Genomic DNA, 16038 nt, shown 5'->3' with positions numbered 1-16038 from the left:
AAAACACCTGCTTTGTTTGTGTTGTTCAGTCTGTATATTTGATGAAACCCAGAGAAGCTGATGAAGCAGATAAACTCTAGAGTGATGTGAAGCATTAAAAATGAGCATGTTTTTTTCCTATTTTGCTTCGAGATCACTTGGTCATAAATATTTAAGCTTTACAGATGTGTTTGTGATTTGGGGCTTTAAAGAAATGAGTATGTTAAACTTCCATCTGTATGGAAACTGCAGATTTTGTTGTCTTCACGTTACGAATGTTTGTGTGCCACGTTTTCTTCCTACAGGACCTGGAGGAGCAGCTGGATGAGGAGGAAGCTGCAAGACAAAAACTGCAGCTGGACAAAGTGACCGCTGAGTCGAAGATCAAGAAAATGGAGGAGGACATTTTGCTCCTGGAGGACCAAAACTCCAAGTTTCTCAAGGTGAGACAATTTTAGCTGGAAATGAAGGTTCAAACAAAACCCGGAAAGCAGAGGAAGCTCTTTAAGGTGGAATCATTAAAGGCTTATCAGTAAATAAAGTTTTACTACTCTGCAGTCATGTCACAGAGTTAAATACACAGACAGGCTGTAAGGAAGACGGTAGGCTTCCTTTCAAATACCATGAAGGTTGTTTGACAACATTCAAGTCAGTTATTAAAGCTGAATTAGGGATGTCTGTGGCTCAGGAGGTAGAACATGTGGTCTACTAATCAGAAGACTGGTAGCGCTGGCTGTTCTAGCCTGCATGCTAAAGCATGCTTGGGGAAGATGTTGAACCCTGAGTTGCTCCTGATGCGTTCATCAGAGTGTGAGTGTTAGATAGAATGCTGCTACTGTGAATGAGTGAACAAGACATGTTGTATAAAACTTCATGTTAACTCAATGGACATCAGAGACAGCAGTAAATTACACTGTATGCTGTTCCTTAAACATTTGAGCGAAACATTTACAAACTGAAGTCTGTTATTACGGACTTCTTAATAAGTGAACACGGGGGCTGATGCTGGACAGAAACAAGTACAAACTCAGACTGAGGAGGGCCTTAAAACTCTGATTAACGTCGGCTGCAGCTCTTCCTCTGCCTGACGGTGACGCGTTGCCTGCTACCTTCAGTAGCAGCCTATGCAATGAAGGGTGCTGCTGTCTACCATCTGCTTTCTAATCTCATCACAACGTTAAATAGAGGAAATGGTTAGCTGTATGGCACAGTTAATAGATGGTGTTGGTCATAGTCCCACCAGATAATAAGACTTTGAAGCTCATGACTGTTTCTCCGCATTGATCTGTCTGTTCTCTGTAAAGTGTAATGATGCAACTCAGATAAAGTAGAAGGTTCTGTAATGTTTCAGTCAGTGATTACAGTTTATTATACTAGATTCTGGTTAATTGGGATGTTATTCTGCAGTTTATAAATGTGTGTGGAGAGCTGTTTATTTATGTTTCAGTCAATTTGGTCTGTAACCAAACTTGTAAATGTGTGCAGAGAGAGAAGTCTGTAACTCAAAGGTTTAGTTCCCAGTGTCAGGCCTCTAAATACCACTACTCATTGGGAACCTGTATATATGATCACAGCGGTGGATGCTCATGTTAAACACAGCCAAAGTTTCAAAGAATGAGCTGAAAGATAAAAACACTCAGTTTCAGACACTGAGAGAGAGCCGCTACCATCTCATCATCATCTCAGGCACACAGCTCCAGGCATCACTTGCCTGCCTCTTAAACCCTTTCTCTGTTGTTTGTTTGTTTTTTGTTTTTTTGAGAGGGGCAGCCAATCAGAAGAAAGTTTGTTTGAAACATTGGGTTAGCTAAGAGGGCTGAATCCGAGGCCCAGTAAAAGATAAGTGAGATTAAAAACAATGATGGGAAAGCAGCCTGCAAAACAGTATTAAGGTAAAACTAATGTAAAATTTGAGTTTTTCCTTCCCACTGTCGCCAAATTCTTGCTCACAGGGGGTCGCCTGATTGTTGTTTTTCCTCTGTATTATTGTAGAGGGCTTGAGGCAAGTGCTATATTATTTAATTGACTTAATTGTGGGGATTTGTTTGGAGGCTCTAAGTATTTCAGTAGTATCCATGGACTGACCCCCTGGCAATAAAGTACTGAGACCTTTTGCAGGTCTTGAGTCTTGATGTTTTTGGTTTTTTTAACCCAAAAGGAGAAGAAGCTGCTGGAGGACAGGATCGCCGAGATGACCTCCCAACTGACTGAGGAGGAGGAAAAAGCAAAGAATCTCGGCAAGGTCAAGAACAAGCAGGAGATGATGATGGTTGACCTGGAGGGTAAGACGCTACCAGTAGGCTGTTACCGGCCCCATGTGGAGACCAAAAGTAGAAAATGTCTACCAGGACAGACACAAAACAGGGCTGTGTGTAAAGGGTAGACGGGGGTGGTGTTGGAGTTTAAATAAGCCAGCAAGTTCAAAACTTCATAAAAATAGAACAGCACAGAGGTCAGTTGGGACATCCAGTATGACTGTTAATGATTTAGTGTTTACAACTGTACAGCGAATTAATTGGCAGCTAATATGATTACATGTTTGTGTTTTGACACTTTCTTAATTGCCTTTTCCTTCTATGGCTGCTGCATAACTTGTGACCTTACTTAGTGATGAAAAAAAAAAAAAAGTTTAACTCCAAACAGAAAAGTTTGTTATGATCAGTAACCACGTTTGTATTTCTGTTTCTGAAATGTGCTGATATTGCATATGGTTGTGCTTCCCTTTAGAGCGTTTAAAGAAAGAGGAGAAAACACGTCAGGAGCTGGAGAAAGCCAAACGCAAGCTGGACGCCGAGACGACCGACCTGCAGGACCAGATTGCGGAGCTTCAGGCACAGATAGAGGAGCTGAAGATCCAGCTGGCCAAAAAGGAGGAGGAGCTGCAGGCTGCTCTGGCCAGGTCAGTGGCAAACATTAAAATGAGTATGTCACACAACCTCTGCGAAACGTAAACACTGTCCCAGCACAAAACCGCCTCTTAAAGAATATTTTTAAAAAGCCAGTATGAAGATTTACTGAGAGGTGCAGTTGGTTTAGTGACTGAATGGCGTGGACACAGGTATTATTATTGCAGCTTGCCTCATTGTAAATGTGTTTGTAGGCGAAATCACAAACATAGTTTCTTGATGTTTGCAGCAGAGAACTGCAGATTCCACTGACTAAGAGCACTTTCATTTGCTGAGCTGACCACTAGGTTAAACGAACGACCCATTCTTCTTCTGTTTTTTTTTCGCGACTGCTGGTGGTCTTCACAAGTATTATTTGAACCCATTTCCTGTCATTCTCGATTTCTGTTCAGTTTGCAAACAGTCATCATATTCAGTGCTCTCTGGCCGGCACACATGCACCACACAAGCCATAGAAAAGAATCGGTTTCAGGTGGCAGCACTGCTCGTGCTCTTTTCTATGTGAAGGGCCATAACACAGAAAAATGTCACGTTTATGTTTAGAAACTGAACTCTGTTATCACGAAATAAATGTTTATTTCATAATTAGATCTAGTTAAATATTCTAGACTTGGTTTGAGCTCAGCAGCAGTGAGTCAGATTGACAACAAAGCTCGCGATTTTGTTTTTTCGCCACATTAAAAAAAACAAAAAAGCAACTTTTTGCTGAAGTATTTTTATAGCTGCTCTCTGCAAACCTACGCTTGTGTGGTAATGTTTAACTGCTAGTGTTGCTCATTTCAGGAACATAAATCCTCACACGCATCTGCACTGTACTTTACTGCCTCCCGTTTCCATGAGAACAGCACTCCATCGTGAGACTGAAATAGCCATTCAATAACAGACACACGTGCAACTGTGAAATTAAAGCGGCGAACGTGCTTCAGCACTCAGGCACTCTGCGGCGTTTCCTCAAGCGACGGCAGCTCGGACCTTTCGTCTCGGGGCAGCCGCGTCTGATTACAGGCAAACTGATGTTGATTGATGCACTGTGTGCACAAGGAGTCAAGAGCTAAAACGGGCTGTCATCATGTTTTAACAACTCTTCCAGCAATAAGTTAGAGTTTTTATTAGCATTTAAAGCACATGATACCACACAAGACGTTTATCACACAGGCAGATGGATATATTCTGTTAATATTACTCCATGTTTCCCTCTGATTGCAGTGGGTTTATAAGATGAGCAGACAGTTGTAGGCAATGTTCAGTACTGAGTGTATGTGAACTTGTATGAATGGGGGAGATGTTAAAACTTGGTTTTGATATAATCCACAAAGAGTTTCTGTCTTTTCTTAAGATGGATCACGAGTCATATGGAGTGAATATTAGCTTCTCATACTTTAGATGTTGCATCTCCTCCACCTGGTACTGTTTGCATCTAACCTCCAGCTAAATATTTTCTTTATATATTTATTTTCCACAGCGGTTAAATGTCCACATTTGCTTTTATGTTTGATTTGTTTTCCATATTTATCCTTCATAAAACTGCTAATGAGGTAAACAGCTGTGGAGGTGTTTTCCTCTGAAGGTCAGCTCTGATCACTTTAATGGGACTTCTCAGTGCTCCCCTCCGTTCAGCAGACTCGGGGTTTGATGGTAAACATCTGCCCGACCAATTTCACACACAGAAATCATCAGTTTAGTCACAGCCACACATAATTAGGCTTTCATTAAAGCTGATCTGCTTCATTTTGAGTTCAGCAGCTATTCTGAGAACAATCCTGTCATCTTTGATAGTTTGGAAAAGGGAGCATTGCAATTATATGGGAGTCATTAGTGCTTTTAATCAAAGCGGTGTCACTGTGTTAATTATAAAACTGAATCATTTTGACGTTCGGTGTGTTTAATCAGCAGATTTCTACATTAGTGAGGAATGTCGCAGTAACGCTGCAGCCAGCGCGAGGTTTACTTGGACGCACATCCAGCTGCAAACAAATCAGCAGCCCCATCACATTTTCCTCTTCTGATGAGGAACACATAAACTCACACACAGCTTCACCACACTGCCACCATGTGTGCACAGGTGGCTATCTCAGCCTTGAAAGGACAGCCGGGACTTACCTTTCATTGAATTCACTTCATGATTTTTTTCCTCAATCAAACTCTGCACACAGTCATATTTGGTAATATTTGTTGCTCTCAGTGGATTTTCCAGCTCATCAGTTGGTGTGAAACAGCAAACCACTGCCAAGAAAAATTATTGCTTTCACTCAGTACTTCACACATTACATTGGGTGGCTGTAGCTCAGGTGGCAGAGCAGGTCTAATCAGAAGGTCGGTGGTTCGATCCCAGGCTGCCTCCTGGCTGCATGCCAAATATCCTTGGGCAAGATACTAACCCCAAGTTTGCCTACTGGTGGTGGTCAGAGGGCCCGGTGGCGCCAGTGTCCGGCAGCCTCGCCTCTGTCAGTGCGCCCCAGGGCAGCTGTGGCTACAATGTAGCTTACCATTGCCAGTGTGTGAATGTGTGTGTGAATGGGTGAATGACTGAATGTAGTGTAAAGCGCTTTGGGGTCCTTAGGGACTGAGTAAAGCGCTATACAAATGCAGGCCATTTACCATTACATTAACCAGTGAATTTTGCTGCAATGAGCTGCGTCACTGTCGTTGTTTGACGTCTGCATACATGTCGGTTCATTGTAGTGTTGTGTCTGCACCAACAGGAAAAATTACATCCACCTGGACCCTCAAATGATGAAATTTACTGAACTCAAACCCAAAAAGGGGCCTTGCACACTTACCGGCATGAAAACATTAAATGCTAAGGATCTAAACTACGTGAAGTGTAAAGAGCAGTGAAGGATGTTCGAGTGAGGAAGTCTGTTAAATGTCCTCTGAATGATGTCTGAATTGAAGATACAAATTTGATATAGAGAGAAAAAAGCAAATGTAGAAATCCAGATCATCAGTTGAAGGTTTGAGGAAATGTTTGAATTTTATTTAATTCTCTGATTAAGACCTGCTCTGAAAAACTGACGTGCATTTGTGCGTCTCCATCTAGGTGTGATGAGGAGTCTGTGCAAAAGAACAATGCTTTGAAGCAGATTCGGGAGCTGCAGGCGCAAATAGCTGAGCTTCAAGAGGATCTGGAGTCTGAGAAGATGTGTCGAAGTAAAGCTGAGAAACTCAAGAGAGACCTGAGTGAGGAGCTGGAAGCTCTGAAGACTGAGCTGGAGGACACGCTGGATACCACGGCCGCCCAGCAGGAACTCAGGTGCTTATTAATGCTCATTTATCAATGATGATAAAGTGAACCTCACAGTTGTTGTACGTCAGGTAGCACTATGTGTTCTATAGACTTCAGTCTGCGTCCATCTTTATATGCAGTCCTGTGTTTTTAACCGTTTCCCTCGTGGATGATCTCCAGGAGCAAGCGAGAGCAGGAGGTGGCAGAGCTGAAGAAGGCCATTGACGAGGAGACCAAAAACCACGAGGCTCAGATCCAGGACATGAGACAGAGGCACGCCACAGCGCTCGAGGAACTGTCCGAACAGCTGGAGCAGGCCAAGAGGGTGAGCTGCTCAAACCTTTCTAACCTGTAAGGTCTTCAGTTTACCTTCATACATGTCACTAAAAGCTTTTTTTATTTTTATTTGTTCTGTGCAGTTTAAAGCCAACCTGGAGAAGAACAAGCAGTGTCTGGAGAATGACAACAAAGAGCTGGTCTGTGAAGTGAAAGCTCTGCAGCAGGCAAAGACTGAGTCGGAGCACAAGAGGAAGAAGCTGGAGGCTCAGCTGCAGGAGTCATTGACCAGGGCCACCGAGGTGGAGAGAGCCAAGGGAGAGCTGGCCGAGCGCTCCCACAAACTCCAGGTAAATCCACCTCATTGTTGGGACTGATTAATTTTTTATTTTTTTTTTGTAAGGGAAAGTTTTGTTTAATGTGTTTCCATTTGTTTGTCAGACGGAGCTGGACAACGTGTCTACTTTGCTGGAGGAGGCAGAGAAGAAGGGCGTTAAACTGGCTAAAGAAGTTGAAAACCTGAACAGCAAACTGCAAGACTCTGAGGTACGAAAGACCGTCAGCATCGACGTTTCTGCCTGAATGATTTCAGAGCTGCAGGAGACGTGTTCAGAAATCATCATTTTACCTGATAAATCCTCTGTGGAGCAAGATTATTATGGTTAATTAAAACTAAGCAGAAATAAAACCACAAAAACATTTAAGACAAGTAAATTGTTTATATACCTGTTCTCAAAAAATGACAAATGTGTCCATATTACAGTTTTGAAAAGTAAAACAGATACTGAAACTAAATAAACCTGAACTGACTTGAGAAATAAATAAAAACTAATTTAAAAAAAAAACTTTATAATAATAGTTTAATACTTTTGGGTGCTGGTGATGTGTTTGTGCTTTTTAGACAGACCTCAGGTTAATCAACATTAAGCTTTCTAGTGAAACCAAGCAGCTTTTGCCTCTGTATTTTTCACACATATCCAACGAGGACAGCCTCTGCTAAAGTATCAGCGTATTAAGACTAAAACAGGTGTAACTGCTTTTCGTTTGTCTTTTGATCATCGTTTCTGATCGTGGTTTTTGCGAGTAGGAGTTGCGGCAGGAGGAGACGCGTCAGAAGCTGAACCTGAGCGGCCAAATCCGCCAGCTGGAGGCGGATAAGAACAACTTGCTGGAGCAGCAGGAAGAGGACGAGGAGGCACGACGCAGCCTTGAGAAACAGCTGCAGACCGTGCAGGCTCAGGTACATGTTCACAGTAGGGCACATCTGACGCACACAAACCAGTCAGGCAGAAACACCTTCGAGGTACCGCTGAAGCCGAGTGCCAGGAGAAGGGCCCGGCAACCGTTTCCAGCTGTTTACCTGCTGTGAGCACCTGTCGCTAAGGTGCAGCACAGCGTGCAGACAGCTGTAACTCAGTGAGGCTTCACAGATAAATGAAGAGAAAATCTGAGTCACTTCAAAACATGTGGTTAGGATTAATAATTAATAAAACTATTATTAGCATCTTCAGCATCTGCAGGTAAACATCAGCTGATTATCTCTCCAGCACACACTGATGGGACACCAAAGGTCACGTCACAAATATTTTTAAAATGTCTTTGTAGCTGTTTGAGACAAAGAAGAAGTTGGAGGAGGATGTAGGAGCAATGGAGGGTCTGGAGGAGGTGAAGAGGAAACTCCAGAAGGACATGGAGCTCACCAACCAGCGTCTGGAGGAGAAGACAATTTCTTTGGACAAGATGGAGAAGACTAAAAACCGACTGCAGCAGGAGCTGGATGACCAGATGGTGGAACTGGACCTCCAGAGACAGATCGTGTCCAACCTGGAAAAGAAGCAAAAGAAGTTTGACCAGGTACCGGAGATCAAACAGAGATGAGATATTCAAGGTCTCTTACAGTTTGTTCAGTGTAATGAAGGCTCTGTTATCTATGCTAGATGTTGGCTGAGGAGAAGACCATCTCTGCTCGTTACGCTGAGGAGCGTGATCGCGCTGAGGCCGAGGCCAGAGAGAAGGAGACCAAGGCTCTGTCGATGGCCAGAGCTCTGGAGGAGGCCTTGGAGGCCAAAGAGGAACTCGAGCGGTTTAACAAACAACTCCGTGCTGAAATGGAGGACCTGATGAGCTCCAAGGATGATGTCGGGAAGAATGTGAGTGACCTATTGACCTCTCCAGTGACACTACTGATTAAGAGATGTTCACATGTCAGAAATACCTGAGGACCTGAAATCTCAGGATTTCATAAGTTTATTGTGCAGCTGTGTCACATTTTTGTCACTCCTCTGGCTGCTCACAGGTCCATGAGCTGGAGAAGTCCAAGCGTACGTTGGAGCAGCAGGTGGAGGAGATGAGAACACAGCTGGAGGAGCTGGAGGATGAGCTGCAGGCCACAGAAGATGCCAAACTCCGCCTGGAAGTCAACATGCAAGCCATGAAGGCTCAGTTTGACCGAGACCTGCAGGCCAGAGACGAGCAGGGCGAGGAGAAGAAAAGAGCGCTGGTCAAACAGGTACAAAGTGGCCGATAATCCTGAAGGACTGATGCCACATTTTTAATGTGCAGTGTATCTTCATTTACATCATCAGAATGCAGTGTTTCCATTAAGTGTAAAAATGGGAGGCTGAAACTGACACCCTGAGTGTTGTTTTCTTGCAGGTACGTGAGATGGAGGCGGAGCTGGAGGATGAGAGGAAGCAGAGATCTGTGGCTGTGGCAGCCAAGAAGAAGCTGGAGATGGACCTGAACGAGCTGGAGGGTCAGATCGAAGCTGCCAACAAAGGCAGGGACGAGGCCATCAAACAGCTCCGGAAACTACAGGTACGCAAGTGTTTGCTTAATGTCTGTCCTGATTTTCAATTATCTCAGTCTCTAAGCTGGTCCGTATCATGTTGCTGCTCCTGCAGGCTCAGATGAAAGACTACCAGAGGGAGCTGGAGGAGGCCCGATCCTCCCGGGATGAGATCTTCGCCCAGTCCAAGGAGAACGAGAAGAAACTCAAGAGCCTGGAAGCTGAAATCTTGCAGCTTCAGGAGGTATGAGCTATGAGATATGAGCTGCCTTTTGTGGTGATAATCAGAGTGAATTGTGTGTAAGGTCTGAAATGCTGAATGATCTTGTGTGTGTGTCTGCGCAGGACCACGCAGCTTCAGAGAGGGCCCGTCGACACGCTGAACAGGAGAGGGATGAGCTGGCTGACGAGATCTCCAGCAGTGCTTCTGGAAAGTCAGTATGAACACGTAGTCTGTCCAAACTTCATATTAATAATTAGCCAGGTTTTATGTGCCCCTCAGGGATTAAATGATTTGTTTCATAGTCTTACAATTGCTGTAAATCAGTAGAAATTTAATAGAAACTCTGCGTCAGGTCGTCACTGCTGGAGGAGAAGCGGAGGCTGGAGGCTCGCATCGCCCAGCTGGAGGAGGAGCTGGAGGAGGAACAGGGCAACATGGAGCTGCTCAACGACCGCTTCAGAAAGGCCAACCTGCAGGTAGGCACACTAAATAATCAGCAGTGTCGCAAACTTTATCTGGATGTGATACAGCTACTGGTTGCTAGGGAAAAATGTGTATTTCCTGACTGGTTTTCAAGTGTTTCCTGGAGGTTGCTGGGTGGTGCTAGGTGAAGCTAGTGACACAGAATGATGTACCAAAAACCTCTTGATTGAGGAGAAAGGATAAGACAAACTTATGTCGTGCAAATGTTTCTTTTAAACACTAAACACAGTAAAATTAAAACGCCCATCAATGTGTTTGTCTGCTCTCTCCTTTTCCCACAATCCCTCTCACCTGCCTGCCCCTCTCTTTCTCTCTCAGGTCGACACCCTGAATACCGAATTGGCCGCAGAGCGCAACACTGCGCAGAAGAGCGAGAACGCCCGCCAGCAGCTGGAGCGACAAAACAAGGTCTGGTAGACTTACAGCATATCACGGTGTTTATCTCATTTCACATTTCCCTTCCGTTTACGCCCTCCTGTACTACAAGCTGTTCTCTTTTTCATTCCCACACCTGATCTTGTTTTTTTGTTTCTTTGTTTTTAAGCATTTCACCTCTCTTTAGTACATGTGAGCCCAGCCCGGGAGCTGCCACCAGTCTCCTCTGAGGCCTAAACTCTATTCTTCCACCATCTGCAAATATTATCTACTAGAAATCCTGTCAAAACATCTGAATGTGGATTCATTCCTTCACATTTCTAAAGCTGTCCATTGGGCTGGATTGGAGTCTTTGCCAGGCCGATTCTGGCCCCTGGGCCTTATGTTTGACACCCCAGATCTATACTAGAGGCAGCAGATCAGGACACGAGCATTTCATTTTTCATTTTCAGTAGCACGATGTCATCCCCCAGATTTAGTCTCTCTGACCCGCGGCTCTGCTGCAGAGCGCACGTCACAGATGCACCAGTAGGATCAGGAGATACGCGAGAACATGATCCTTCAGGTGCATTAACAGGACCTCTGGATCACAACTCTAAACTAATAAACTGAATATTTGCTCTGTTACCATGAACACAGGAGCTGAAGGCCAAGCTGGCAGAGCTGGAGGGGGCTGTCAAGTCAAAGTTTAAGGCGTCCATCACTGCTCTGGAGGCCAAAATCCTGCAGCTGGAAGAGCAGCTGGAGCAGGAAGCCAAGTAATCCAGACCTTAAAGAGCAGATTTTAGACCTTTTTGAGTAGACCAATACGACAATTTGGTCATGTTTACCTTTTCCGCTATTAAACCTCCAGGGAGAGAGCAGCGGCCAACAAAATCGTCCGACGTACAGAGAAGAAACTGAAGGAGGTGATGATGCAGGTGGAGGATGAGCGTCGTCATGCCGACCAGTACAAGGAGCAGGTACGGACACACGGGGAATGATTAGGCTTTGCTCTGTCTGCATTCACACTGCTGGTTCTCTACAACTTCTCACCCTCCACCTGCGTCTGTGCGTCAGATGGAGAAGGCGAACTCTCGCATGAAGCAGCTGAAGCGTCAATTGGAGGAGGCGGAGGAGGAGGCCACTAGAGCAAATGCCGCTCGCAGGAAGCTGCAGAGGGAGCTGGACGATGCCACCGAGGCCAGTGAGGGTCTCACCCGAGAGGTCACCTCGCTGAAGAACCGCCTCAGGTACAAAGAGGACGGCGATCAGCCGGTTTTAGAAATAACCCAGAACCTGAGCTAGATACCGAAACAGTGCAGGAATAAAAACACAGAGTGCAAACATACTCGCACAGTAATAATCATGATCATTATTACTGTGTCGGGCTGTTTGTCAAAGTTTTGATCATGTAACTTAATTTATTATTCATTTTAAGAATCTGCTAAACTCACTTCCCCAGTCCTCCCACCCCACCCTCTACACCCTCATCTTGTTGACAGCTCTCATTCCTGCATGTGTGAAACATGGTGATGGAGCCGGGAGGCGACTGGGTAAATGGATTGGCACTTATAGATCACCTTTCTACTCTATTTTAGCACTCTCCGCCACAAGTCTCATTCACCCAGTCAAACATGTTCATACAGCTCGTTTATCTGAGTCTGAGCTCTTCTTCCAACCATCCACACTGATGGATGCTTCGGGGGAAACTCAGGTTCAGGGTCTTGCCTGAGGATACTTCATCACACAGACTGGAGGAGCCAGGGAGGCTCCTCCAGTGCATCCTCAGGTTAACAGTGTAGTTGTCTGACTAAGCTGTAGTCAGACAACTATGTGGTCTCATTTAGTTTATATTACTGCAGCTCTTTCACTTTGTTCAGGTACACAGTGCCGGTGACTACACAGGTACTATTACCAGACTGGTGAGTCTTAAGGTTTTGAAGCTGTGGATGACATTGCAGTGTGTTTACAGTCTGTACTCCTCCATCATAATGAATGGAAATGCATTTAAATGTGATGTTTTGTTATGTTAGCGTGTAGTTGTGTCAGCAGCAGTCACAGTTGAACTTTTAGAGTTGATCTTAGCGCCTGCTGGAGCTCCTGAGAACCACACACGTCTTTCAAAATAACAGTTATCCTGCGTTTAGGCCAATCTCATCACCTCCCGGCTCTTCTTCCACCACATTGGTATCTCGTCATCCCACAATCTATGTTTTCTGAAATGTTGTAGATGTGAAGCTTTCTTCCGTTTGTTCTGCCCAGGCGTGGCGGTCCAGTCAGCAGCTTCTCCTCCGGCCGCTCAGGCCGGCGCAACCTCAACTTGGACGGCGCCTCCGTCGATATGTCAGACGACGACGCAGACAGCCGCTCCGGCGACTTTAACGAGACGCCAAACACCAACGCCGAGTAACCGCAGCAGCAACCGTCTCTTTCCTCACCCCACCCTTTTCCCCAACTGTGTCTCGCCCACCCCCAAAGTCCACATGGACTCATCTCAAACCACTCAGAAGATCAGAGCGATGAGATGTTTCTATTCAAGCTGGGCGGAGCGTGCCTGGCAGCCCTTTTTTTTTTTTTTTTTCCATCCGTCACCTCTGCAGGGAAAATCCACCGCCCTCCTCAAGGAACGCCTCCGATCCGGAGTGCCACGGGACAAACGGACACTTCTGCCTTACTCTGTTCTCCTCTGACAAGCTGCTAGTCCTGGCTCGTCCGTCAGCATCATCTCAGCGTAATAACCCTTACACCTGCCCCGTCCCGCCCGTCCCATCAGAAATCATCTGCTCTGCTTTTTAGGTACAAAGTGCTTTTTATACAAACGAAACTCTACATGTAGGTGAAGGTTGTGAGGTGTGCACACGTCACGTCCGTCATGTGATCGCGGCTCATACTGGAATGCAGGACTACAAGGAAAAGTGTCTGACTATGGTGTTGTAAGTGTTCTGCTCACTCGTCATGGAAAAGCCATCTCTCACCTCACACGCTCCCTCCATCCAGTGTTGAATGACTAAAACCCCACACAAACCAAGGTCACTGTGGCCTCCGGACGCCAGCGCCGGCTGCTTTTGTTGCATGAGTCTCCTTCTGACGATGTTTCTTGTTCGGCTTTTACACTGCAGCACTTACGGGAACAACTAACATCTCGGGACATGCAATAGAAAAACACAGACTCTGAAGTGAAAGTATATTACTGTGAAAACAAAACAAAACAAAAAAAAAAAGAGGTATTATATTTTCTCTGTGGCTTCATCTCAACATGTAATAAAAGAATGTCTCGCTGGGTTTTAACTGGTTATCTGAAGCTAACGACCTGTCCTGTGGATTGGCCTGAGCCGCGAATGATGCACCGATGCTGGAACGTGCACAGAACTGCACAGAGAATTCAAACATAAAGCCAACAATGAGGAAAGAAGCTCAAACCGGAAGCACTAAAGCTGCACTCAGTACGACACTAAATGGTTGTAAACACGTGCTCCGATTAGAAGTGAAGATTAAAACTAGTCACCTTATCACCACATTTACAGTGTTTGTGCTTAGCCTTGCTTTGTATTACCTTTAAATTGACTTTATGCTATGATTTGGTAAAACATATACTGTAAATAAAACTACAAATTCAAGACTACAGACTTCAACATTCAGCAAGCATCAGCTTTTCTCCAATCTTTAAGAAGCAAAGGTGTGATTTAACAACACTCAACTGCTGTTACCGTAACATTTTTAAGCCAGCACAGACAAACAGTCTCAAGTGCCTGAGACAGATGTTCGTCTCCCCGGGCCAACCCAAAAACCTCATCTCTCCAGAGCGTCCCGGGTCAGCCCTGGGGTCTCCTCCAGGAGGACATGCCCAGAACACCTCAGCTGGCTTCTTTATACGTGGTGGAGGAGAGAGCTCATTACTGTCATGTTCTGAAGATCACAGAGGCCATCTGAGAATCTAATACAGGCCAAACGTGGGCAAAAGTCCCATAAAGATGGCAGCAGGAAGCTCGTTTGACATGTAACCCTGAGTATTAATGTCACCTATATTAAATATGTTAATGAAACAGGCATTACAGGCTGTTTTCAGCTCAAGACAAGTTTAAAAGTGATCTAAAGTGTAGATGGAGTTGGAAAAAGATTCTGACTGTAGTCTACACTCCTCTCTGTATTGCAATGGTTAAGTTGCATTGTGGGTAATGTAGGCACCATGAGGAGTAGTGGTGGTTTTATTTCATCAGTTTGGGTACATTTATTTTAAAGACATCGGTCGAGTTCCCCTTAAATACTTCTCGTCTGTGCTGGCTCCCAATTTCAAATAAAAACAGATCTCGAAAGTTTAAGGAAAATATTTTTCTTTCTTCAGCAAAATGATTAACAGAGTGTGCTGAACAACCCTCAGAACAGCAGTAAAACACAAATCAGCAAATACAAACTATATTTTGCGACTTTAATCCCAAATCTTCAGACCACTGACTGATCTAAACAAGCACTCATTCTTCGTTCATTACAGGTTGTCTGAATTCAAAGGGTTTTTTTTTTTTACTTAGCTCTGCTTTATCTCCAGCAGCCTCCACAGTGTGAAAACAACACGCCAGGGCTCCCATATCCATCAATGGCAGACTCCTGTGCCCCCCTCCCTCCTCAAACGTTAACACTAAACAGTATGTTTCTTTAAAAGTGCCTTAGACACTAAATAAGAACATAAGCGGGCAAAGATTCCTCACAGAGGTAACAGGTACATCAAGAAGAAGATACTCAACACTTCATTTTGCTTTCTTTTCTTTCATATTGTCGCTGTGCTTCCTATCATCATATCCACCGTGTACCTCTGCGTTTGTAATATCCTCCTAGCTAGAGCGTGTGGGTCAGAATCAGTATTACAGTATTATGATTAAACTAACATGAGAAGCGGAGCCCTCTGCGGCCTCATTTCCCCACGTTACTCTCATGCTAAGCTCGTTTCTCCCCCTCAGGCGAAGGCTTAGCACATTACTGTGGGAACTGATGCGCTGCACAGGATGCAATTTGGTTGGAAGCTTTAACATTCACCAAGTAGTTAACTCTGTTTTCTTTCATTATTATTATTATTATTATTATTACCCAGCTGGCTGTTGACAACCAGGCGTTCAACTGCAAATACTCTCATCATTGTTATTTCTTGTATACCTGTATTTCTAGACGGTGATTTTTTTCTGTTTTTGTAAAAGGAAAATAAAGCATATTCATTGTAACTGTTACTCTGCTCTTGTATTTTCTGTCTCTTTTTTTTTTTAAAGAACCAACTAGTTATTTTTAGGTTTGTGTCATTAAAAGTATTACATTGTTTCTCTGTAATTAGTGGCTGTAATTTTAGTAATGATACAAAGGCACCTCTAAAGGGTTCCTGTGTTTTTATTTTTTTGATTTAAACAAAACTATACAAAAATGATTGCACTCAACTTTGAATTAGTGATAATCTTGGAGGACTCTGACACCATAAATTCTATCAAAAACAAAGGTTTTAAATGTTGAACCTTATAATCATCCTTATTTAGCTTATACTTGGCTTTGTCCAGCACCTCCATTTATCAGCTTTTTGTGCTTCTCTGCTTTTTGATTAGCTGCCCATCACAAGCAAAAAATGTCAACAGCAGGTGGGATGGGTCTGATATTAGAGAGAAATAAATTTAACAGCTTCAGCTCAGCTGTCCTCTGATCCTCACGTATCAAGTTTACCTGCTGTTCCTGAAAAGTACATGAATTAAGGTGTAGAGGTACTCAATGTTGCTCTAGAACAAAGGTGTCAAACGTGAGGCCCGGGGTCCAGAATTGGCCCAGCAAA

At 44.3% G+C, this 16038-nt stretch overlaps 1 protein-coding gene across 7 annotated transcripts in view; it reads left to right on the top strand.

Moving 5' to 3' along the window:
- LOC100699125 (myosin-10) overlaps positions 1 to 15454 on the top strand; it is a 65440-nt gene extending 49986 nt beyond the window's left edge. For all 7 annotated transcript variants that reach the window (XM_025907809.1, XM_025907807.1, XM_025907808.1 and 4 more), the window contains 20 exons: positions 285 to 422; positions 2138 to 2261; positions 2707 to 2878; positions 5926 to 6138; positions 6292 to 6436; positions 6531 to 6737; positions 6829 to 6933; positions 7475 to 7627; positions 7993 to 8241; positions 8325 to 8537; positions 8684 to 8896; positions 9043 to 9204; positions 9291 to 9419; positions 9521 to 9609; positions 9751 to 9874; positions 10200 to 10289; positions 10896 to 11014; positions 11110 to 11218; positions 11316 to 11488; positions 12501 to 15454. In XM_025907809.1, coding sequence (XP_025763594.1) covers positions 285 to 422; positions 2138 to 2261; positions 2707 to 2878; positions 5926 to 6138; positions 6292 to 6436; positions 6531 to 6737; positions 6829 to 6933; positions 7475 to 7627; positions 7993 to 8241; positions 8325 to 8537; positions 8684 to 8896; positions 9043 to 9204; positions 9291 to 9419; positions 9521 to 9609; positions 9751 to 9874; positions 10200 to 10289; positions 10896 to 11014; positions 11110 to 11218; positions 11316 to 11488; positions 12501 to 12648 — 3075 coding nt within the window. In that variant the 3' untranslated portion in view covers positions 12649 to 15454. The remainder of the gene's footprint in view (positions 1 to 284; positions 423 to 2137; positions 2262 to 2706; positions 2879 to 5925; positions 6139 to 6291; positions 6437 to 6530; positions 6738 to 6828; positions 6934 to 7474; positions 7628 to 7992; positions 8242 to 8324; positions 8538 to 8683; positions 8897 to 9042; positions 9205 to 9290; positions 9420 to 9520; positions 9610 to 9750; positions 9875 to 10199; positions 10290 to 10895; positions 11015 to 11109; positions 11219 to 11315; positions 11489 to 12500) is intronic.
- The last annotated feature ends 584 nt before the right edge of the window (positions 15455 to 16038 follow it).

Source organism: Oreochromis niloticus, linkage group LG6 (assembly GCF_001858045.2).
Source record: "Oreochromis niloticus isolate F11D_XX linkage group LG6, O_niloticus_UMD_NMBU, whole genome shotgun sequence".
Classification (NCBI taxonomy): domain Eukaryota; kingdom Metazoa; phylum Chordata; class Actinopteri; order Cichliformes; family Cichlidae; genus Oreochromis; species Oreochromis niloticus.
Note: the sequence above shows the minus strand (reverse complement) of the source record. Positions and strands in the feature narration are given on the sequence as shown.